Source organism: Onychomys torridus, chromosome 2, assembly GCF_903995425.1.
Source record: "Onychomys torridus chromosome 2, mOncTor1.1, whole genome shotgun sequence".
Taxonomy (NCBI): Eukaryota; Metazoa; Chordata; class Mammalia; order Rodentia; family Cricetidae; genus Onychomys; species Onychomys torridus.
In genome coordinates this window covers 133,880,940-133,903,171 of record NC_050444.1, presented here as the reverse complement: position 1 = coordinate 133,903,171, position 22,232 = coordinate 133,880,940, and the positions used below count along the sequence as shown (strand labels likewise).

General features: G+C 47.8%; 1 protein-coding gene across 1 annotated transcript; it reads left to right on the top strand.

Moving 5' to 3' along the window:
- Nucleotides 1-882: 882 nt before the first annotated feature.
- Nucleotides 883-21,404, top strand: Ppih (peptidylprolyl isomerase H). Its single transcript, XM_036180077.1, has 10 exons — nt 883-1,045; nt 1,229-1,293; nt 1,591-1,614; nt 1,871-1,915; nt 3,034-3,076; nt 5,234-5,326; nt 10,963-11,050; nt 11,717-11,757; nt 12,438-12,527; nt 21,232-21,404. Exons 1-9 carry the CDS (start codon nt 980-982, stop codon nt 12,504-12,506), a joined length of 534 nt encoding a protein of 177 aa, XP_036035970.1. The 5' UTR covers nt 883-979; the 3' UTR covers nt 12,507-12,527; nt 21,232-21,404.
- The last annotated feature ends 828 nt before the right edge of the window (nt 21,405-22,232 follow it).

The following is a 22,232-nucleotide window of genomic DNA, read 5'->3' as shown; positions in this document are numbered from 1 at the left end:
GGACATCCTGTCTCCGCCCTCCTTGGAACTGAGATTACAGGTCTGTGCAGGATATCCAGTTTGTCACATGAGCGCTGGGATGCTCTGGTCCTCCTGAACCATCTGTTAAGCTCAAATTCCAAAAGGATATGGCAAACCATGTGTGTAATCCCAGCATTTGGGAGTTCAAGCAGCCAGCCCGTGCTACATAGCAAGACTGTCTTTAAAAAAAAAAAAAAAGATGAGAAAATACTTTAGAAAAGACATAACTCGTGTCAAGGCCCTAAAGGATGTAGCAATCTAATGTCCTCCACAATAGAGGTAGAAACGGTAATTGGTAATTTGTAGGAGATGAAGCTAGGTAGTAGGGGGCGGTGCGGGGAGGGGGGGGGGGGGGCGCTCTACTTCCCGATCTTAGCTATCAGTGGTGGCAAATCGGTGGCATTTAGGGTTTCGTATACACAGCTGATTTACTCTAAATATGCAAAGCCCCACACGATTTACAAGCACAAAGGTATTTAAAACTGCAACTCTGTGGGAAATGAGCTGGAAGCTTGCGGCAGAAACGAAAATACATTTCCAGCATCCTGAACGCACCAGTCTAAGTACCAGACCATTTTAAAATATGGAGGGTGACCCAGAGGGTCTTCCTCTCGTGGATGCCCCCTCAGGGGACTGCGGCAGGGGACACCAAGTGTGACGGCTCAGCAAATGCTGTCTGCGGGAAATTCATTTGTATTGCACTAGTCAAGCGAGTAGGGAGCCCGTCGCCTTGGCAAGGATGCCTGCTCTTGCTTGCTTCTGCACATTCTTCCCTCATTCCAGCCTTCCCTAAGAACCGACCGGCTCACTACAACGCAAGCTTCCGAGTTCCCCGCAGCCCGAGCCGCACTTCCGGGGGCGGGGCCCAACTACGGTCGGTTTCCACTGCGCCTGTGCTTTGAATGAATTCCGCAAGGCCGGTCACCGGAAGCTGAGCTTCGCCTTCCGGGTCAGAGCCATGGCGGTGGCAAATTCAAGTCCAGTTAACCCAGTGGTCTTCTTTGATGTCAGCATTGGAGGCCAGGTGAGGTGCGGGCGGCCCAGCGGACCTGCGCGGGCGGGCGGGACTCGGGTGCGGGAGGCAGCCGAGGGAGCCCTTCTAGCCCTCCCGAGACAGGAGGGCTGGACCAGGGCGGCGGAGGTGGGAGCTTGCGAGCTGCTTGGGCTGAGATCCTGGGCTGAGTCTTGCGTCTCCCGTCACTTGTAGGAAGTTGGTCGCATGAAGATCGAGCTGTTTGCAGACGTGGTGCCTAAGACGGCAGAGAACTTTAGGTATGGAGATGCGCCAACAGAACCAGAGTAGCTGAGCCCGAAGCCGGCCTTTACAGCATCTGCCTCTGCCCATCCTTGGAGCTCAGTGCTCTGGGTATTGCACTGGCCAAATAGCTACCGGATTTGGCCATTCCCATGTCAATTTATGTTACTAGTCTACATGCCTGCATGCCCTGACATCCGGCCGACCAGTTAGTGGACTTGCTGGCCCCTTTGTATCCTCCTCTCCTGAGATTAGAGATGCTCCAAGCAGTGATGGCATAGTGACTGAATCGTTCACTCTTTCTTTCCTTTTAGGCAATTCTGCACTGGAGAGTTCAGGTCAGTCTCAGATGTGTTTGCTCTCTCCTCCTACTCCTGAAGGGTGCCCTAGGAGTTTGGTGAGGATATCGGGGGACCATGGGCAAGTCTTGAGTGATGGAAAATGATATTCAGAGGGTTTCTCCTTTATTGATGTGTTCTTTAGCTCACTTCTGTCCAAATCTTTATGAGCGTCCTTTTAGCCTCCAGTGTGTCCTAAACGGGAAGACCCATGATTATTTGTCATCACTTCAAGTCTCTCTCTTTTTGGTTACAGAAAAGATGGTGTTCCTATAGGATACAAAGGAAGCACCTTCCATAGGTAAGGCTTTTGGCAAATGGAAATGCAGTCGTTGCCTAGTATCTGTACAGGCAATCCTGAACACCTGAGTGCAAAACCTATGGAGGATTAAGTTTGTTGTTTAAAGGCTCATGTTCAGGGCTGAGGATGTAGCTTGGCAGAGAATTTGCCCAGCATGCATAAGGCCCTGGATTCAATTCTTAGCATCATGTAGCCTGTGCATAACTCTCTGTGCACCTAAAGTCATTCCTAGACTCTTGGTAATACCAGATTGTAGAAATGATGGAAAGGACAACACTCTGGGTCGCTTTGGTTACAGGTGCATTTCCAGATGCTTCTCTACCCAGCTTTTATGTGGGACCTGGGGATCTGAACTCAGGTCCTCATGCTTCATAGCAAGGACTTTACCCACTGAGCCATCTCCCTGGCTCCAGGTTATGATTTTAGTAGAGGCTTTTGTAGTAATTAGTGTTATCAGGCAGTAATCTGTAGGAACCTGACCTTCATGAACTCCTGGTTTTCTGTATTCACCTGTTTTGTTAGTGTTTGAAGAAGTTGTTCCACTGTAATCCTGAAAATTTTCATGTCGCCCATAGCGGGGGCTTTAGAGCTATGGTCTTTAAGCCACCCCAGCATTCTTGTGAACATGTGTTATCCACATTCTTTAAGGACAGAAACTGAGGCTAAGAAAGGCTAAGGACTGTGCCTGGATTTAATAGCTTACATTACCGTGTGTGTGTGTGTGTGTGTGTGTGTGTGTGTGTGTGTGTGTGTAGTCCATTTCACATATATTTGCTGTTGTTCTTTCCCCCCCAAATTTGCATTAAGCCCTCGACATGTTTTTTGCTTTGGCAAATCTGTTGTTATTTCTTCCTGTCAGGTTTCAGCCCCTTTCTGTTGTTCGGGTGCTAACTCATATACCTTAGATCAACCCAAAGATGCCCCTGACGTTTAAAAAAAAAACAACCCAAAAACTGTTTATGGTTCTTAATCCCTCGGCTTGCTCACTCAAGGGGGTGAAGACTCATTCTCTAATGATAAACATTGTACTTCAGGAAAAATGCTAATCTACCATGTCAGTGACTAAACCACTGAATCCTTCCTTTGGGATTTTTTTTTTTTTTTAAACTCTGTTTCAGGGTCATAAAGGATTTCATGATTCAGGGTGGAGATTTTGTTAATGTAAGTACTGCTTTTTTTCTTTGCTATTCTTCCTATAGGGCCCAAGTTTTGAGATTTAAGAATAACAGCTAAGTTAAGTGGAAAGAGCATGGTCATGGGGTAGCGCTGCTGGCTACCACTGACCATGCCCTTAGAACACATTTCTATACTAAACTTGAATCATCTATTTCCATTGTCCAAACTGAGCTTTTTGTAACCAGGAATTGGACTTTGTTATTCTACCTAAAGATGATCCGAGACAATCCACATTCATTGTTCACAGGAAACTTTAAAATTAGCTGCAATTTTTCCCCCAAAAGGAAGTGAGCTGACTGCTTATGTCCCCCATTTTCCTTTCCGCTTCTGGTGTCACTGTCAAAAACTGTTTGCTTTTGTGGGTCTTCCTTTCCTTTTTCCTTTGGAAAGCTGGGGTTTTGACTGCAAGCAGGTTAGTGGCAAGGAATCGGACCAGGATGGGCAGATGGTTCGAAGGCTGTTTGCTCTGCTTGCTGAGGTACCCAAGGATCCGTCCTTCACTGCTGACCCTGGCTTTTTTGTGACCATGCTGTTTGTGTCCCCATCCCAGCTTTAGAGGTGCCCAGTAAGCTAGGGTTTTTCTCTCAAACCAGTTCTCCCTTAGCTGCCTCTTTACTGTTCAACTGCTTCTTTACTATTGCAGCTCCTTGTGTCTGAGAGATGGTCTTTCTCCTCTAGATGTAAATTTAGTTTGATTCCTGTGAGTTTTTAAAGCTCTTACTCGTCCTACATAGGGTTGCAATGGCTGAATCCCACTGTCATTTGTGCTGCATTTCCATTATGTGGTTCTATAGTACTGGGAAATTGGGAAACGGGAGAGGTGGCTCAGCAGTTAAGAGCACCTGCAGGTCTTCCAAAGGTCTTGAGTTCCTGGCTCATAATTGTCTGCAACTCCATTTTCAGAGTATTTGACACCTCTGGCCTCTGTGGGCACCTAAACTTATATGCATGTACCTATACCACACACACACACACACACACACACACACACACACACACACACACCCCAAACACATAATTAAAAATAACACAAATAAATCATTTTTTAAAACTGGGAAATTTGCCAGGTGGTGGTGCACGCCTTTAATCCCAGCACTTTGGAGGCAGAGGCAGGCGGATCTCTGTGAGTTTGAGGGTAGTCTGGTCTACAAAGGGAGTTCCAGGGCAGCCAGGACTGTTACAAAGAGAAACCCTATCTCAAAAAATCAATCAAACAACAAACAAACAAGACTAGGAAATTGAGAAATGGCTTAGAGGTTAAGGACACTGGCGGCTCGTCCAGAGGATCCAGGTTTGATTCCCGGCACCTATGTGGTAGCTCATAGCCATCTGTAACTCCAGCGCCATGTTATGTTTAAAAAACAATAAGAAGGAGTACATGGGAGGCTTTAGAAGGACGAAAGGGAAGGGGAAATGATGTGATTATAATCTCAAATTAAAAGAAATATTTTTTAAAATAATAATAAATCTTAAAAAGGAAAAAAAAAGCTAGGGTGCAACAGTGTTCTTCTCCCCAACCACACAGTGTCTGTGTGCTCGAGTGGGCACACAGGTGTGCAAGCGTGTGTGCGTGTGTGTGTGTGCGTGTGTGTGTGTGTGTGTGTGTGTGTGTGTGTACTCGAGTGGGCACGCAGGTGTGCGCGCGTGCGCGTGTGTGTGTGTGTGCGCGCGCGCGCGCGTGTGTGCGTGTGTGTGTGTGTGTGTGTGTGTGTGTGTGTGTGTGTGTAGCGGTTTGCAGGCCTATGGAAGTGGGTGTGGAGCCCAGAGGAAGATATCAACGTTCTCTATCAAGCACTTTCTGCCTGAGACAAGGTCTCAAGGTCTCGGCAGGTCGGCTGCTGCTTAGTTCAGTGAGGGCAGCTGGCTAGTGCTCAGTATCTGCCTGTCTCACCTCTTAATGCCGGAGTAGGGGCATGGAAGCCATGCCTGGCTTTCCTTCCTTCCTTCCTTCCTTCCTTCCTTCCTTCCTTCCTTCCTTCCTTTTTTTTTTTAGATGTGTGTACTAAGGATTTGAACTCAGGTCCTCTGGATAGCAAGCAGTTTTACCCACTGAGCCATCCTCCCCAGCCCTGTCAGTATTCTTCCTCTGGTTTCCAGGGTGCCCAGCGCTCCAGGCCACTAACATATCTCTTCTCTACTCAGGGCGATGGTACTGGAGTCGCCAGCATTTACCGCGGTCCATTTGCAGATGAAAATTTTAAACTTAGACACTCAGCTCCAGGCCTGCTTTCCATGGTAAGTGAGGTTCAGTTAAGATTTGGGGTTAGGCCAGGCAGTGGTGACACACGCCTTTAACCCCAGCACTCGGGAGGCAGAGCTGGATCTCTGTGAGTTCCAGGCCAGCCTGGTCTACAGAGCGAGATCCAGGACAGGCTCCAAAGCTACACAGAGAAACCCTGTCTCGAAAAACAAAAACAAACAAACAAAAAAAAGATTTGGGGTTAGAGGAATAGCAGGTTCTAAGTGCCTTCTTGAGGCCAGCTCTGTCTCTTGGAATCAGAGCAAGTCTTCTCTTGCTGCAGTCAGGCCGCCCCTGCCCTCCTCTAGTCTGGTTTGGGGTTGTTGGGCAGGGTCTAGCAGCTCCAGGGGACTGAGCTCTGACTTGTGCTGCTGTGTTTACACCGGGACCTGTGGCTGGGCTCTTGGCCTCTGTCCGGTGGGCTTCCAAGACTGGTGCCCACCCACCTGTTGCCCCAGTTGCTGTGATTCGCTCACTGCAGTAGCTGCGTGCCAGCCACTCACCTGCTTTTCTCCCTCCCCGTGCTCATCATTCCTGTTCTCACGTCCTGATGGCTCTCCCCATTTCTGATCCCTGCTCGGACTCCCTGGTGCCTTTATCTAACCCGCCTCTGCTCATTGCTTGCCCTCTTGCCCTCGCTCACCCTCATTCCTCCTTCCTCTCCTCCCCTTTTCTCCCTCACTCCCCACTCCTAGAGCAAGCCCTGCATCAGTGCCCCAGTCCTCACCTCCATGGCCCCAGGGTTTACGTGTGCATTCTCTGTCCCGCTTGTCTTCCTCACTCATCTTCTCAGGCATCCATGAAATGAAGGAATTGTTCACAGCTGCTCCGCACAAACACGATCCCGTCCACTGTTACAGTAACGTCTAACAGCAAACACACATGTAGGTGCCCAGCCCGGGACAGGATGCTGTGTGCCGTCAGTGTGGTACATCAGTGAGGACACCCCGCGTACCTGACAGGACCCTAATGGACTAGAGAAATGAGGGTGGTCGCTGCTAGCAAGGAGAGGAGCCTTCCTAGAGGGGGATCTGCATCCCCACAGGAGTTCTGTACACAGTACCCTGGGAAGAAAGCATTTCAGGGCTAGCAGACAGGCTCTGCCAAAATCCAAAACCACGCAGAAGCACAGTGGCTTAGTCAGGGACAGGGCGGGTCATGTTTGCTTCTGTTGTGCTTTTGTAGTGCTGGAGATAAAACCCAGGGGCTTGTGCTTGCTTGGCTCTGTCCTAGCCCTGTACAATTTTTTATTTATTCTGTGTGTTTGGTTTGCTTTGTTTTGAGACAGGAGCTGACTGTTTAACTCTGACCGGCCTGGAATTTGCTATGTAGACCAGGCTGGCTTCAAACTCAGATAGATCTACTTGCCTCGAGTGCTGGGATTAAAGGTGTATGCCACCACATCCAGCTTATTTATTCTTATGAGTGTATGTGTGTGTATGATGTGTAGGTTTACATCCCCACAGTGTGTGGGTGCATGGAGGTCAGAGGACAACTTTTGGAAGTCAGTTCTCTGCTCTCTCCTTTATGTGGTCTCCAGGGGTTAAACTCAGGTTGCCAGACTTACAGAGCAATCGCTTTACCCACTGAGCCCTTTGGCCGGCCCCTCAGCATGCTTTTTACTTTTTATTTTGAGGCCCAATTCCATTTCATTGCTTAAGATGGCCTTTGTAGTTGGAGACCTTCTCTCCTGCTCCCGCCAAGCCCTGTTAGACAGCCCACTCATAAAATAAATACACAGACATTTATATTATTTAAACTGCTTGGCCATTAGCTCAGGCCTACCGTTGTCTAGCTCTTACTCTTATATTTAGCCCATTTCTATTCATCTATACTTTGCGACATGGCTCGTGGCTTACCAGTACCTTACATCTCGCTTCTCATGGTGGTGGCTTGCAATCTTTCTGCCTCCCCTTCCTGTTCCCAGAATTCTTTTCTCTACTTCTCCCACCTATACTTCCTGCCTGGCTACTGGCCAATCAGCATTTTATTTACACAGAGTGATATCCACAGCAGGCCTTGAAGTCTTTCTGTATCCCAGGAAGTCCCTGAGCTTGCAATCCTCCTGCCTCAGCCTCCAAAGTAGCTGTGCTTACAGGCCTGCACCACCACAGCCATCTGTAGCCTCCATCTCCTTGTGAGTTCTTCAAAGGCAGGGACAGAGCTCTCGATCTCAAGGCCCTCGTGCCTACCACAGAAAGACGCAGAGCGGTGACTGATGAATCCAGAAAGATAGCCACAAGTTATTGGCGCTTAGAGCACCTGCCCTGTTTCAACTCAGAACATCCCTTTGAGGTGATGAACAAACTGAGGCACAGGAAGGTTGTAGCAGTGAACTAAAGTCACACAGCCACTGATGGAGTTCTGGGGTTCAAGGTGTGTCATCTGCTGCAGGGCTATTCCTTGAACATAGCTACACCACCAGGAAGAATCCAGTGTCCATGGGAACAGAGGATCCCTGAGACAGAAATGCTGTATGCCTGTTACTGTGTCTGTTTGCTAGCAAATGATTACATAAGAACAGCAGAGAAGAGAGGAAAGGAGTGTGGGCCCTGGGATTGTGCCCCATTCCAGAGCAGAGTCTGCTCTAGCTGGCTTGTCGGGGCAGGAGAGAGTCCTTACTTTCATACATGTGGTGTTTCAGGCAATCCAGGTGCAAACATGGTTTTCCTTTTGCAGCATGATCTCACTGTATAGCCCTGACTGACCTGGAAGCTCCATGGATGAAGCTGGCTTCAGCTTGCCTCTGTCCTCCTGCTTCTGGTTCCTGAATGGTTAGATTACTAGCATGTGTGAGGTCCTAAATTCACTTCCCGGCACAATTAAAGAAAGGAAGGACACTGGGCGGCAGTGGCGGCACACGCCTTTAATCCCAGCACTCGGGAGGCAGAGCCAGGTGGATCTCTGAGTTTGAGGTCAGCCTGGGCTACAGAGTGAGACCCAGGAAAGGCGCAAAGCTACACAGAGAAACCCTGTCTTGAAAAAAACAAAGGAAGGACAAAGGGATTTCCAAAGGGTAGTATGCAATCCCAGATTCGAGGTGACTGCAGGCGCTGGCTTTAGTGTTCGCCAGCACATCTGCTTGAACACGGACTGGCCGTTTTGGAGCCATTAAGCATCAGATTAAAGCTGGTGGCCCACTCAGTGTGAGTTCTGCTCTTTCTTGCCTTGGTAATGGTGTTCTGTAAAGCCTGTCCCCCACCGCCACTCCCAGGGTGGCGTTGAACTTGTGGTTCTTGTCCCTCAGCCTCACCATTCTGGGATCATAGGCATGAACTTCTGAGACCAGCTTTGTGTTTCTTTGAGTAACAACGCTTTCACTTTTCCTCTTTTTTTTTTTTTTTTGGAGCTGAGGACCGAACCCAGGGCCTTGCGCTTACTAGGCAAGTGCTCTACCACTGAGCTAAATCCCCAACCCCTTAACTTTTCCTCTTTCTAGCTCTCTTTTCCTCAAAAATCTTCATGTAATTACAGACACTGTTGCAAGGCAGCGCTGCAGGAGCTCATCTTAGTTTGCTGATGTGTCAAAGTCCAGATTTAGCAAAAGGCACTTATGATTCTAGCCTGTTGTTCTTTTATAGTGCGTTATTGAATACATGGGTGTAAAAATTATTTTGAAACTGGGCTTCAGTTGAAACATATACTAATGACCTCTGTTCTTGGGGGGCTGAGGTGGATGGAGCTTGGGTTGAGGGCAGTTCTGTCTCAGGACTGGGGATATAGTCACTGGTAGAGTGTTTGCCTAGTGTAAGGCTTAAGTCCCACAAAAAAGGGAAGACAAGGCTGTGTGTGGTAGCTCACTCTTGTAATTCTAAAACTCAGGAGGCTGACCTCTTCAAGTTGGATGTCAGCCAGGGCTACCGAAACAAGACCCTATTTTGGGGGGAGAGAGGGATAGACAAGATGAGACAGCCTCTGAGAAGACCATTTCGAGGGAAGAAAGGGAAAAGATGTGGCTACAGTTTCAGATTCTCGGCTGGGCTGGGCTGGGCTGGGCTGGGTGGGGCAGGGCTGGGCTGGGGTTCAGTAGGAAGGATGACCCTAGTAAGCCAGTGCGTCTACACTCCCAGCACTTGGGAGACCGTGGGAGGGAGAGCGGGCGTCAAGCCCAGCCTTAGGTACATGATGAGTTCCAGGACAGCCTGGGCTACATGAGACCTTCTCTCAACCCCTTCCTGCCTTGTGGTGGGTATTATGTTCCCCAAAATATTGTGTGTTCCCTGAAATAAACATATCTGGGGTCAGAGAATAGACAGCCACTAGAACAAAGCCAAAAATGGTGGCTAGAAAATGGGAAGAGTAAGCCCTAACAGAAGTTGGGCAGCGGTGGTGCACAACTTTAATCCCAGCACTTGGGAGGCAGAGCCAGGTGGATCTCTACGTTCAAGGCCACTTTAGAAACAGCTAAGCATGGTGACCCATGCCTTTAATCCCAGAAACCCAACCTTTAATCCCAGGGAGTGGGGGCAGAAAGAGAAAGGTATATAAGGTGTGAGGACCAGGAACTAAGGGGTAAAGCATGTAGAGAGAAAAGCATGTATTTAGTTAAGCATTTGGCTGGAGAAGCGTTCAGGCTTTGGAGCAAGTGAGAAACTGTGGCTTGTTCTGTGTCTCTGATCTTCCATCATTCACCCCAATAACTGGCCTTGGGTTTGAGTTTTATTAACAAGTACCTTTAAAATTCCTACTACACTGCCTTCCCTGAAAAAGTAAAAAATACATTGCAAAACCACTTCAAATCCCTGATTTCCTGGGTAGCATGTCTTTTCTTAGCTGGTAACTAATTTGTAAGTATAATCTAGTTGTAACTAATATGCACTAACTACACTAAGTCCTGTAAGGAGGGAAAGGAAGGTGTAGTAACACAGCAAGTAAAGACGAGATAAAGACCACACCTGCCATACCTGCCTGAGTTCAGTGCCAGCCCCATGTCAAAGTGGAAGTGGAGAAGTAAGTAACTCCACAAAGCTGTTCTGACCTCACACATCGTATGTGTACACACACACACTTATTAAAAATTGTAGGGTTGGGGATTTAGCTCAGTGGTAGAGTGCTTGCCTAGCAAGTCCAAGGCCCTGGGTTCAATCCTCAGATCAAAAAAAAAAAAATGTAAAAGAAGCAGAAGGGGGCCATTGGAGAAAAGCAAGGGAACCAGCTAGAGCATGAGAGGATGTGGAAGAGAATAAATGAGAACAATATAATAAATTACATATGAAAACTGAAAATGCCATAATTAAAGCCATTACTCTGTATGCTAACCTAAAAACTTAGTTAAATCTTGCGTTTGCTTGTTTTAAATGAACAGTCATTCCCATTACAAACCTTCACGCTAGGGGCTCAGCAGGTAAAGGTGCTTATCACCAAGTCTGATGGCCTGAGTTCAAGCCCCAGGACCCACGTGGTGGAAGGAGAGAGAGGCCTGACACTGAGGAAATTGTTCATTGATTGAAGAATTTAGATCTTCAAGGGTGGAGACGCTGTGTCCTGTTTGTACATGTGCCCTTGTCTAGGCCGGGGCTCGTAATAGGTACTCAGTCAGGTTGCAGTTAGAGCTGCAGACTTTGTGGGCAATCTTGCCCTTCACCTAATACAGCCAGAGAAGCTTACTGCAGGTGTGCTTGGTTCCTCTCAGGCAAACAGTGGGCCGAGTACAAACGGCTGCCAGTTCTTCATCACGTGTTCTAAGTGTGACTGGCTGGACGGAAAGCACGTGGTGTTTGGTAAGTCTTTCTCCTACCCATCTGTCTCCACACTCACCGAGTGTGCTCAGCTGCTGCAGCTGCTCCAGGCCAGGCAGGTGGACGTGTGGGGACGAACAGGGCAGGTGGACGTGCGGGGACGAACAGGGCAGGTAGACGTGTGGGGACGGCCAGGGCAGGTGGACGTGTGGGGACGGCCAGGGTAGGTGGACGTGTGGGGATGGCCAGGGCAGGTGGACGTGTGGGGACGGCCAGGGTAGGTGGACGTGTGGGGACGGCCAGGGTAGATGGACGTGTGGGGACGGCCAGGGTAGGTGGACGTGTGGGGATGGCTAGGGTAGTTGATGGATGTATGGGGACGGCCAGGGCAGTTGATGGACATGTCAGGTGGCTAGAACTGATGGACATTCAAGGGCATTCCAATAAATACACATGAAATAAAGGGAGAAATGCCCCAGGGGCAACATGGAGGAGTGTGGCTTTGGGGTCACTCAGACCCAAGCCTGCATCCTTGTTTCCTGGGTATATTCCTTGTGACTTTGGGCAAGTCAGCTCACCTCACTGAACCTCAGTTCCTCATGTTGTAAGAGGGCCTGATGATCTAGATGCCAGCTGAGGATGGGCCCTGGGAGCTGGGAGCACTGCCTGCACCAGGAAGGACGCCTTAACTTCACCTTCCTCCTGCAGGAAAAATCATTGACGGCCTTCTGGTGATGAGAAAGATCGAGGTCAGTCCGCCCGGGGGTCCTTGTAGTCTTTCTGGTCAGGTACCTCCCGCCTGTTAGTGAGGAGCAAAGTAAACGGGCTGCAGTCCACTAGAGAAACTGGTCACTTACTGTCTGCGGTTACTGGCTCCTTTGAGAGAGAGGAGAGGCCAGGCTTCCTTGGCCCCATTCATTAGCCTGTCCGGTACATACTGGGTTTGGCCTCAGCCTGGTGCCCACTTGATATAAAATTCCACTTCCTGGCATTGCATTCAGCACCCGTCGTGACCTGCCTACCCCTCCATGACCCCTCCAGCCACTCACTGCCTCTCTGGTCCAGTGGCGTCCAGCCCCTGGCTCCTCCCTAAAGAGGTTGGCCATACAGGTGCGTGCCCCCTGCTCTTCCCTGCCCCAAGTATTGGCTCCAGTCCTCTCTCTTCCTGAAGAATTCCTTCTTTGGGATCTTACCTACCCTTCCTGGCCCAGTTCAGATGCCCCCTCTTCTGTGACTTCTCCATAAGCTGGGTCCCTGGTCAGTGCTCTCCTGACTCACTACTTTGTTGCATTGTGGGGCTGCCACCTCCTGTTTCTTTTCCATCTGTCTGGACAGGCTCCACATCAGTCTGATCTTGGGCCCTTCCTTAGAGGATAGAAACGAGGCAGGTGCCTGAGTGCATCTCATGTTCTTGTACTTTGTTTTCTAGAATGTTCCCACAGGCCCTAACAATAAGCCCAAACTGCCAGTGGTAATCTCACAGTGTGGGGAAATGTAATCTCAACCAAGACTGAACCGGGTAAGTGATCTCTTCTCCCTGGAATCATGGAAAAGGAATCATGGCTTGAGGGGTCTTCCACTGGCAGATGTGGACTGAGTCCATTTCCTCTGCATGGGAGCTTGGAACAAGCGCTCCTCAGGGCATGTTTCCTCACTCTCAGGAGAGGATGTCAACCTGAGGGTCATTGTGAGGAGCAAAAGGGAGGACACTGGGAATACTCTCTTTCTGCTGTAGGACCTGACTCCAGGTGACTCCACTGGGACCAGCCTGGTGTCCAGTCCTGGAGTGTGGGCCTCACAAGCACCTTTCACAGGCTTCCTTCCTCTGGATACTTGCCCCTGGCTGCTCTGCCCTGGGCAAGAACTGGGAGGCACTACTCCCAGGAGAGAATTCAGCTCTGAGGTGAATGCTAGTCATCTGAGTGACTTCCGGGTTACAGCACACTAGGGAAAAATGGGTCAGTCCACCTCTGCGAGAGGTCGTGGTGTTTTGTTTGCCTTTACAATTTTTTTCAAACCTACAGAAAATCTGGAAAACTGTTGACTAATCACCCACAGCCTCACAGCTCGGGTCCCCAGTGATGGACATTTGTGGCTGTGCTCTCCTTCACAGCTGTTTTTCTCCTTTCTTTCCTGCCCTCACTGCCTCTCATTCTCTTTCTTAAACTGCAGACCCCTGACACTTCACCCTTGAGCATGTGAGCAAGGAGCCCCTAAAAATAAGACTAATTCATAAGACTAAATAAACAGAACAATACTCGTAATACATGGTACATATTCAGAATTACCAATTGTCTCCAAAGTAACTGAAATCATTTATACAGAAATGTATTTTTTTTTTTAGTGCTGGGGGTTGAACCAAGCTTTGTGCATTCAAGGCAAGTACACTACCGCTGACGTGCACCTCGGTGCCACTTTTATAGACACACACACACACACATACACACACACACACACACACACACACACACACACGGCTATCCTGAGCAGACATGTTGGTGCACCCCTGTAGTCCCAGCTACTTGAAAGGCTGAGGCAGGAGGATCGCCTGAGACCAGCCAGCGCAAACCTTTCCCCAGCATCCTTGTATTTCCTTGGGTTGTTTTGGTTTGGTTGTTAGCTTTTTTCTAGTGCGCATGAGTGTTTTCCCTGCATGTATGTTTGTACACCACTTGTATGCCTGGTGCCCACAGATGCCAGAAGAGAGCATCAGATCACTGAGCTAGAGTTATAAGTAGTTTTCGGCCACTGTGTGGGTGCTGGGAATTGAACCTCTTAACCACTGAGCCATCTCTCCAGCCCCTGGTGGTTTATTTTTAATTGCACAAGTTTTAATGCAAAACAATTTACATGTGAAAACTTTAACACCAAAGTAATAAAGGAGAAGTTTTGCTTCCCTCCCCAGAAGTCACTTCCTTTGTCAGTTTGAAATGTATTCACCTTTTCTTTGTCAATCTACTTTTGGGAAGACTGTGTCGTCCCAGATGACATAATGATCGTTGCTCTTGCCTTTTTCCTCTTTCTTTTTTATTGTTGTATATGTGTCTGTGTATGGGTGTGTGCATGTGAGTTCATGTGGTGCCCAAGGAGGACAGAGGACTTGGATCTCCTTGTAGCGTGTTATGGGCAGTTATCAGCTGCTCGGTGTGAGTGCTGGGTCCCCTGTAAGAGTAGTGAGTGCCCTTAACCACTGAGCCATCTCGTCAGTCCATTGGGGTTTTTTCGTTTGCTGGTTTTTGTCTCTTCGTATTTGACATCACGTCTTGAAAACTTTTCCTTTGTAGTTCATATAAAACTAACTTATGCTTAAAAAACAAAAAAACTGGGCTAGTGAAATGACTCCTTGGATGAAAGTATTTGCCATGCGGTCCTGAGTTTGAGTCCCAGATCCCACCATGGGAAAGAGCCAACTTCCACAAGTTCTCTGATTTCCACATGGGTACCAAGCATGCATACCCACATCCTTTTTTTTTTTTTTTTGACACATGGTTTCTCTGTGTAACCCTGGCTATCCTGGAACTCACCCTATAGACCAGGCTGGCCTCAAACTGACATCCATCTGCCTCTGCTTTCCAAGGACTGGAAAAAAAAAAAGGGGGTGTGCCACCACCAGCTGGCTAAAAAAATTCCCAGCACTTGAGAGACAGAGACAGGTGGATCTCTGAGTGAGTTTGAGGCCAGCCTGGTCTACCGAGTTCCAAAACAGTGAGGGCAACACAGAGAAATGCTGTCTTGAAAAACAGAGACAGAGAGAATGTTTTAATTTAAATCTTAAACAAAACAAAACAAAAAACCCTTAGATTATATGCTATAAGACATTTCTACTGGGCTGGAGAGATGGCTCATTAGTAAAGAGCACTTAGCACTCTTACAGAGGACTCAGCGCTCATACTGGGCAGCTGACAGCTGTCCATGGCTCCAGTTCCAGGGGACCTGTCACCCTCATACAGATATACATGCAGTCCAAACACCAATGCACATAAATAAATCAAATCAAAAGACATCTCTACCGAGGTTTACTTCCTTTCCATTGTGATTGGTAACTGTATTCTCCAGAATGTCTTAGAAAAGATTAGCATTGCGTTACTTAAGTTTGATGCTGGTTAAAGAGCTCTTGTTTATTTATTTAGATACGGGGTCTCAGGTGTGGCTCTGGCTGGCCTGGAATTGAGACATCTGGCTGCCTCTGCCTCCAGAGTGCTGGGCTTAAAAGAGAGTACTTGTCTGTTTTGCTTTTTTGTTTGTTGATATACAGAGTTTGTAGCCAGAGCTGGCCTGAAATTGGATGTGAAACCAAAGATGACATTCAATTCCTGATCTATCTCCCAAATGCTAGGATCACAGATGTGGGTCACCAGGCCACCTGTTTGTTGTTTTGTTTTCTTTCAATAAGGTTTCTAGCTAAGACTGGCCTCAAATCTATAACCCTCCTTTCTGCCTCCCAGGGGTGAGATTATAAGGATAGGCCAGCCCTACCTAGTTTACTTGCCTCAGGCTCCTGATTCCTGAGATAAAATATTGTCACACCTGGCTAGATATGGTGGCACACGCCTTTAATTCCAGCACTCAGGGGACAGGGGCAGGCAGATCTCTGAGTACGAAGTTAGCCTGGTCTACAAAGCCAGTTCCAGGACAGCCAGGGCTACACAGAGAAATGCTGTCTCAAAAAAACAAAATTTTAGCTGGGTATGAGCGCACACCTATAAGTCTGTAATCCTAGCCAGGAAGAGATGGCTAAGAGTGTGACAAGTTTGAGACTGCCTGGACTTAAGAATGTTTTCAAGGCTAGCCTGACAACCTACTGACCGTGTATAAAAGAGGGGACAGGTGAAGTCTGCTCAGTGGCAGGTAAAGGTACTGGCTGCCAAGCTTGTAGAGCTGAGTTTGATCCCCGGGACCAACTAGTGCATAGAGAGAACTGACGCCTTCAAATCTCCCTCTGACATGTGCTGTGGCACTCGCACACCCATATATACATGCACGAAATGAAATAAATAAATGTAAAATTTTTTTACAGGGCTGGGTGTGGAGGCTTTCACTTAGAATCTCAGCATTTGGTGGCTGAGGCAAGATTGCTACAAGTTCACAGTAAGCCAGGGCAGCAGCAGCTTGACCACCAGCAAAAAAGAAGGCTGGGGTGCTGCTCAGGAACATAAAGTACCCACAGGGCCTGGGTCTGTCTCTACTAAGCAAAGGAAAAGAAAAATATGTAAAGTTCTAATTTGATGGTGTCAAGATTATTGGTCCCTTAATGGCTTTCCTGCTTTGTCTTACGTAACTAGCCTTCACTACCTCCAATCATAATATCCTCTGTGGTAGGGTCTGTACCCTTTGAAATTTCTGTACTTTATCTGTGTACTTAGGAAATGGTATCTATCTATTTATTTATTGTGAGTACCAATGGAGGTCAAAGGACAACTTTCTTAAGTCTGTTCTGTCATGTGAGTCCCTGGGATCAAACTCAGCAGCAAGGGCCTTAGCCCTCTGGGCCATCTCATTGGCCTAAAGTCTTGTTCCATTGTTGAGACAGGTTCTCACCTTGACTGGCTGTCTCCAACTCACAGAGATGCCTGTCTCTGCCTCCTGAGTGCTGGGATGAAAGAGGTGCACCAGCATGGCAGGCATCAGATACAAACAACCTCAGTGACTGACGCATCATCTGTGGCCTGCTTGTGCTCAGCATCTGGAATTTGCAGGCATTCAGTAACACTCACTACATGAGGCAGTGGAGAGAAGCCAAGCATTTCAGGGAGGGGACTAGAGTGAGCAATGCTGAGGCAGGAATGCACAAGTGCATGCTGGGAGCTACATGTGAACCTTTTTTGCCTAGCAAATGCTTCCTTCTCAGGCTGAATGGACACTGTGAGTCTTTTTGGCAAGATGGGGGACCCCCGCCCCGGCTCAACCTGCTCCCCATTTCAAGAGCTACTGACAATTCTCTCCTAGTTTCCTTCATTTCTTTGATGTCACTAATGATGAGTTCATAAGCTAATCCCTGATCATCACTAGATGATAGAAGATTTCAAAAAGAGTCAAAAAACGTTAGGTAGGAAAAGCCTACCTAAGAATTTAGGTCTCTCTAACCTCACCTGCTTTCACCCTGTGCGGTTGTGCTTTGCAGTGGGCCCTTTGGCCTTTGCCTCTCATCCCATGGGGGTGCCCCACTTTGCTTTGTAATAAATCTTCTTTTACCTACACATACAGAAGATGGAATTTAAAAACTTGATAAGGCCAGGTGGTGGTGGTGGTGGTGCATTCCTTTAATCCCAACACAGGGCAGAACCAGGTGGATCTCTCAGTTTGAGGCCAGCCTGGTGTAGAGAGTGAGTTCCAGGACAGCCAAGGCTACACAGAGAAACTCTGTCTGGGTGAGGGGGAATTGTTCAGGATTTTTTGTTTGTTTGTTTGTATTGTTTTGTTTTTTCAAAACAAGAGTTTCTCTGCCTAGCCTTGGCTGTCCTGGAACTCACTCTGTAGACTAGGTTGGCCTTGAACTCAGAGATCCACCTGCCTCTACTGAGTGCTGGGATTAAACGAGTGCACTACCACTGCCCAACTCAGGAATTCTTTATGTTAAGGGCACAGGAATTCTAGCTTTGTGATAGGGTCCTTGCTCAACACCACAAGAAGAAACAAAACAAAACAAAACCCACCCTTTACATTACAGAACTGAAAAGCCTTGTTGGGGACTCTAAGAATCTAGCCTGCCTCTCCACTATTAGCAAAAGCCATTTAGCTCTTTCTCTGTCAAAGTCTGTCTTATAGCCCAAGTGGAACATATTCCTCAGTGGTTGTTCACATTCCAGAGGCCCTCTAGCAGCCCCTTTCTGCGGTGATGGAGATGCCTGTGTCTGTACCCTAGATAGAATAGAGCTAGTTGCCAACTGTGTGTGGTGATCAAGCATGTGAAACTCTGCTGGTGTGGCTAAGGCTGAAGGGATGGTTTTTTGGTTTGGTTTAGTTGGTTTTTGTTGTTGTTTTGGCTTTTTTACTTATAGGGAAGGGGGAAGTTTGAAACAGGATCTTATTTTTTAGCCCTAGCAGAGCAAGAATTCACTGTGTAACCCAGTCTGGACTCAAAACTGTAGCAATCCTCCTGTCTCTGCCTCCCAATTACAGGATTATAAGCATGCACAGTGGTGCATGCCCAGCTACTTTTTATTTTTGGGACAAAGTCTCATGTAATCCAAGCTGGCCTCAAATTTGATGTGTAGTTTAGGATGACCTTGAACTCCTGATCCTTCTGCCTCCACCCTCTGAGTCCTGGTATTGCAGATGTGTGTCATCACATCTGGTCTGTATGGTGCTAGAGGTTGACCTCAGAGTTTCCTATGTAATAGACAAGTGTTTCACCAACTGAACAACATACCCAGCCTCTCCTGAATTTTTAACTTTAATTTTTGTTTGTGTTTTTTGAAACAGGGTTTCTCTTTGTAGCTTTGGCTGTCCTGGAACTCCCTTTGTAGACCAGGCTGGCCTTGAACTCACAAAGATCCACCTGCCTCTGCCTCTCAATTGCTGGGATTAAAAGCATGCACCATCACTGCCCAGCTACTTTACTTAATTAGATCTCAAGAGTTACACGTGACTGTAGTGGCTGCCATATTGTATAGTATAGCTCTAGACTTGCGCTCCAATTCAGTCCTCCAACCCTGACTTGCTCAGGCTTGTGCTTAGCTAATCCTTAGGGACATGGCAATGACATCAGTTATCTAGGGTAGTTTCAGCCACTACGGAGGCTGAGGATCACTTGAGCCCAGGAATTCAAGGTGTACAAGGCCCCCCTTTTATAAGGAAACGTAATGTGCACAGGAAATGCTCTTAGTGGCTGCAGCTGGGGTATATCCTGTCAGGACCCTAAGGGCAGGCCAGTACAGATGCCTAAATGCTAACACCTGGAACTAGAGTTCTAGATGGTTGTGAGCTACCATGTGGGGGCTGGGAATTGAACCAGGTCTTCTGGAAGAATAGCCAGTGACTGTTCTTAACCACTGAGCCATCTCTTTGTGCAGCCCTCCCCCAAGTGTTTTTAATTATACCTCAGGTTTGTTTTGGGTGGAATAATGGTAAAGAGCCATATAGATCCCCCCCCCCCAGAGGGTTTCTCTGTAGCTTTAGAGCCTGTCCTGGACTAGCTCTGTAGACCAGGCTGGCCTCGAACTCACAGAGATCCACCTGCCTCTGCCTCCCGAGTACTGGGATTACAGGCGTGCACCACCACCACCCGCCCAGCCCCATGTAGATAATTTTAAGACCTATTTGCCAACTGTTTGTTGTCCTGTTGGATTTGGGGTGTGGGGAGTGGCTTGTTTGTTACAGAGTCAGCCTTCTGAGCCTCCAGATTACAGGCATGAGTCACCATGCTGAGCATCATTTCTCATACCTTAATGTACTTCAGATCTCCAGAATAACTTGCTAGAGAGCTAGCTGTGATGAATGTTCACAGGTAACAGTGAGTGGCAAAGCTCAGCATGGGGGATGACAGGGTTTGTCCTTTCAAGGAGAAACCTAGCCCAGGAGGAGGTGACATCCGGGTGCTCCAACAAGAATCACTGTGTTCACAGTCTCGCTTCATCATGCAGCTGCACTTGCATGATATTGCCTGGCACTGACAATCAAATAAAGATGCCAGGAGAGAGACGAGCACCCTAGATTCCAGCAAGGTGTGCCCCCATGAACTGGCCTGTCTGCTGGGTGTGTGACACTGTTCCTTGCTCTGAGAGTGGGAAGCTCTGCCACAAAAGAGGTAGAATGTCGGGCTTGGAGAGAGGGCTCAGCAGTTAAGAGCACTGACTGCTCTTGCAGAGGTCCTGAGTTCAATTCCCAGCAACCACATGGTGGCTCATGACCACCTGTAATGAGATCTGGCGCCCTCTTCTGGAATGCAGACAGAACACTGTATGTGTAATAAATAAATCTTTAAAAAGAAAAAAGAAAGAGGTAGAGTGTCTGGCTCTGCTCCAGTCCAAAGGCAAGGCTCCTACATTGTCTTTACATTCATGGTGTGGCTCTTCCGTGCAGTACCATTCAGCCTTATGGAAAAGAAAAGAGGATCTGTGTGTGCTGTCAAGATTTCTAACGTAAACTAAGTGACTATGGAGATGATTATGTTGTACAAACATGGCACTTTGTTGAATGTTCCAGAACTTTTGGTAGGGTTAAACAGCACATTGCTAATAGTAGATACTTCCACTAAGCAAAGACTTTCTTTTCAGGTATGTTGTCCTATTTGTACCTGAATTCTCCTACACTGAACTTAAATCTTCTAATAAAAACACACACTATATGTATATATGTGTATATCCCAAGCCTTCCCATTCTCTCTCTGAAGTATGCCTATGGCTAACATCAGTTTAGAAAGCCCGCCTATGTCCCTCTAGCTCTTCTGTGTTCAGCCCAGTCTGTGGTTCCCACCAGGTTCTGTCTCAACACTTAGCACAGTGTATCGCAGGGTGTATATTAGGCTGTCTTTGTCTTGAGGCCATATTGAGAACACAGTGCCTGGTGTCATAGACCTTCACCTCTAGTCCATTGAATTGTTTATAATGCACTTAAGCATTCTTACACACTTCCAGGGCCCTGGACAAACTTGTGGACCTACATTGTGATACCAGAACTCACTGTCCCCTAGAAGAGGGTGTGTCCACATAAGGGGACCTTTCTCTTTTAGTACAGCAAACCTGGGAGGCCATGGACAGCAAGCCATCAAAGCCTGATGAGAAGGACACAGGCCTTGAACCAAGCAGAAAGCCCAACACTGTTAACTCTGTGGCTGTAGTCATTAAGCCTCCTGGAACTCGTTCGTCCCATTGCATGGAGATGGTATATACAGGCCAGTGAGCTAGCACAGCAGGTAACAGCACTTGCTGCCAAGCCTGACACCTGAGTTGAACCCCTGGGACCCACATGGTTGAGAGAGCCAACTCATGCAAGTTGTCCTCTGACCTCCACAGCATGCATGCCCACATATACAATAAGTAAGTGTACATTAAAACTTAATATATAGTGCAGTGTAGGGAGAGGTGACTAGTATTAGAGACATGTTTGGTCACATTCACTACTGTATCTGTGTTATACATATCTTCACGTGGTCCTGGAGGTCGAAAGGTCTAGTCTTTTGGAAAAAAGATTAGGATCTGGGAACATTTATTTGATGGAGTGACCCCTTCCTGCTCCTTTCTGCTGCCTCCCCCATCTTCTCACTGTCCTTCTCTACCATTCAGGTCCTCTGTGTTGGGTGACATTCTCCCGAGAGTCTGACAAGCTGGACTGGCCTCTGTGTGTGCTTCTCTGCCTCCACAATGTGGGATCCAGGGCCTGGAAGTATCACAGATAGAACCAAGACCATGTTTGAATTTTGAACTGTAAATAAAGGATTTTTTTTTTAATGCATGGATTCTGTTGCTGCTGTTTGTGTTGCTCATTTTAAAGTCAAGCAATGCCAATGTTTATTCCAATAGGAAAGTTTAATTATGTCTCAATGAAAAGCCCCCAGAGCCAGATGCTTTAATCCCAGCACCCAGGAGGCATAGGCAGGCCTGTGAGTTTGAGGCTGGCCTGATATAGTTAGTTTCAGGCCAGCCAAGGCTGCATCCCTGTCGCAAAGAAAGGAGCAAGCAAGCAGTCAACCTCTTCAGTATCACTTCATAAGGAGGTTGTGTGTGGGGGGGACCCTAAGTAGCAGAAAAAGCAAAAGCAGACTTAGGTCTTGGCTTGCATCCAAAAGAGGCCCCCAAAAAAGAGGGAAAGTTGTACCTGGGTCAGGGCGAGGTCAGGCGGGCAAACCCAGCCAAACCTCATCGGAGTTGGTATGTGTGGTTCTAAGTGGCAGGAGTGACCGTCCTGACTCCTTGCCTCAGCTAGGACTGGCTCTCCTCAGAGGCCAGCACAGAGAAGAGCCACATGCTGTGTATATAGAAACCTCCAACTTGCAACAGTTATAGGGTCTTCTTGGGTTCATGCTGATGGGCAAGTGTAGCAAAGTGCAGGGCTGTCAGCAGTAGGTAGTCCAGGATATTCCAGCAGATTTGATTCTATTAGCTCTGGAGCCACTGGTCAAGCAGTCACTATCTTGGGGTGTGTTGGGAGGAGACCATCTGGTAGAATGTCTTGATCGTGCAAGAATCATGGGGTGGAGAAATCTTTACCAGGTCACTTTTGAGCTGTGGAGGTCTTAAGTTAACATTCTCTAAAGCCCAGTTTCCTCATCTGTCAAACAAAGGTG

What these genes read in the sequence shown, in the direction of transcription:
- Ppih (XM_036180077.1), top strand. Translation starts at nt 980, where the DNA reads ATGGCGGTGGCAAATTCAAGTCCAGTTAACCCAGTGGTCTTCTTTGAT. An exon ending in ATGTCAGCATTGGAGGCCAG is followed by an intron (nt 1,046 to 1,228) that starts GTGAGGTGCGGG and finishes CGTCACTTGTAG; the next exon opens with GAAGTTGGTCGCATGAAGAT. An exon ending in TTCTGCACTGGAGAGTTCAG is followed by an intron (nt 1,615 to 1,870) that starts GTCAGTCTCAGA and finishes TTTTGGTTACAG; the next exon opens with AAAAGATGGTGTTCCTATAG.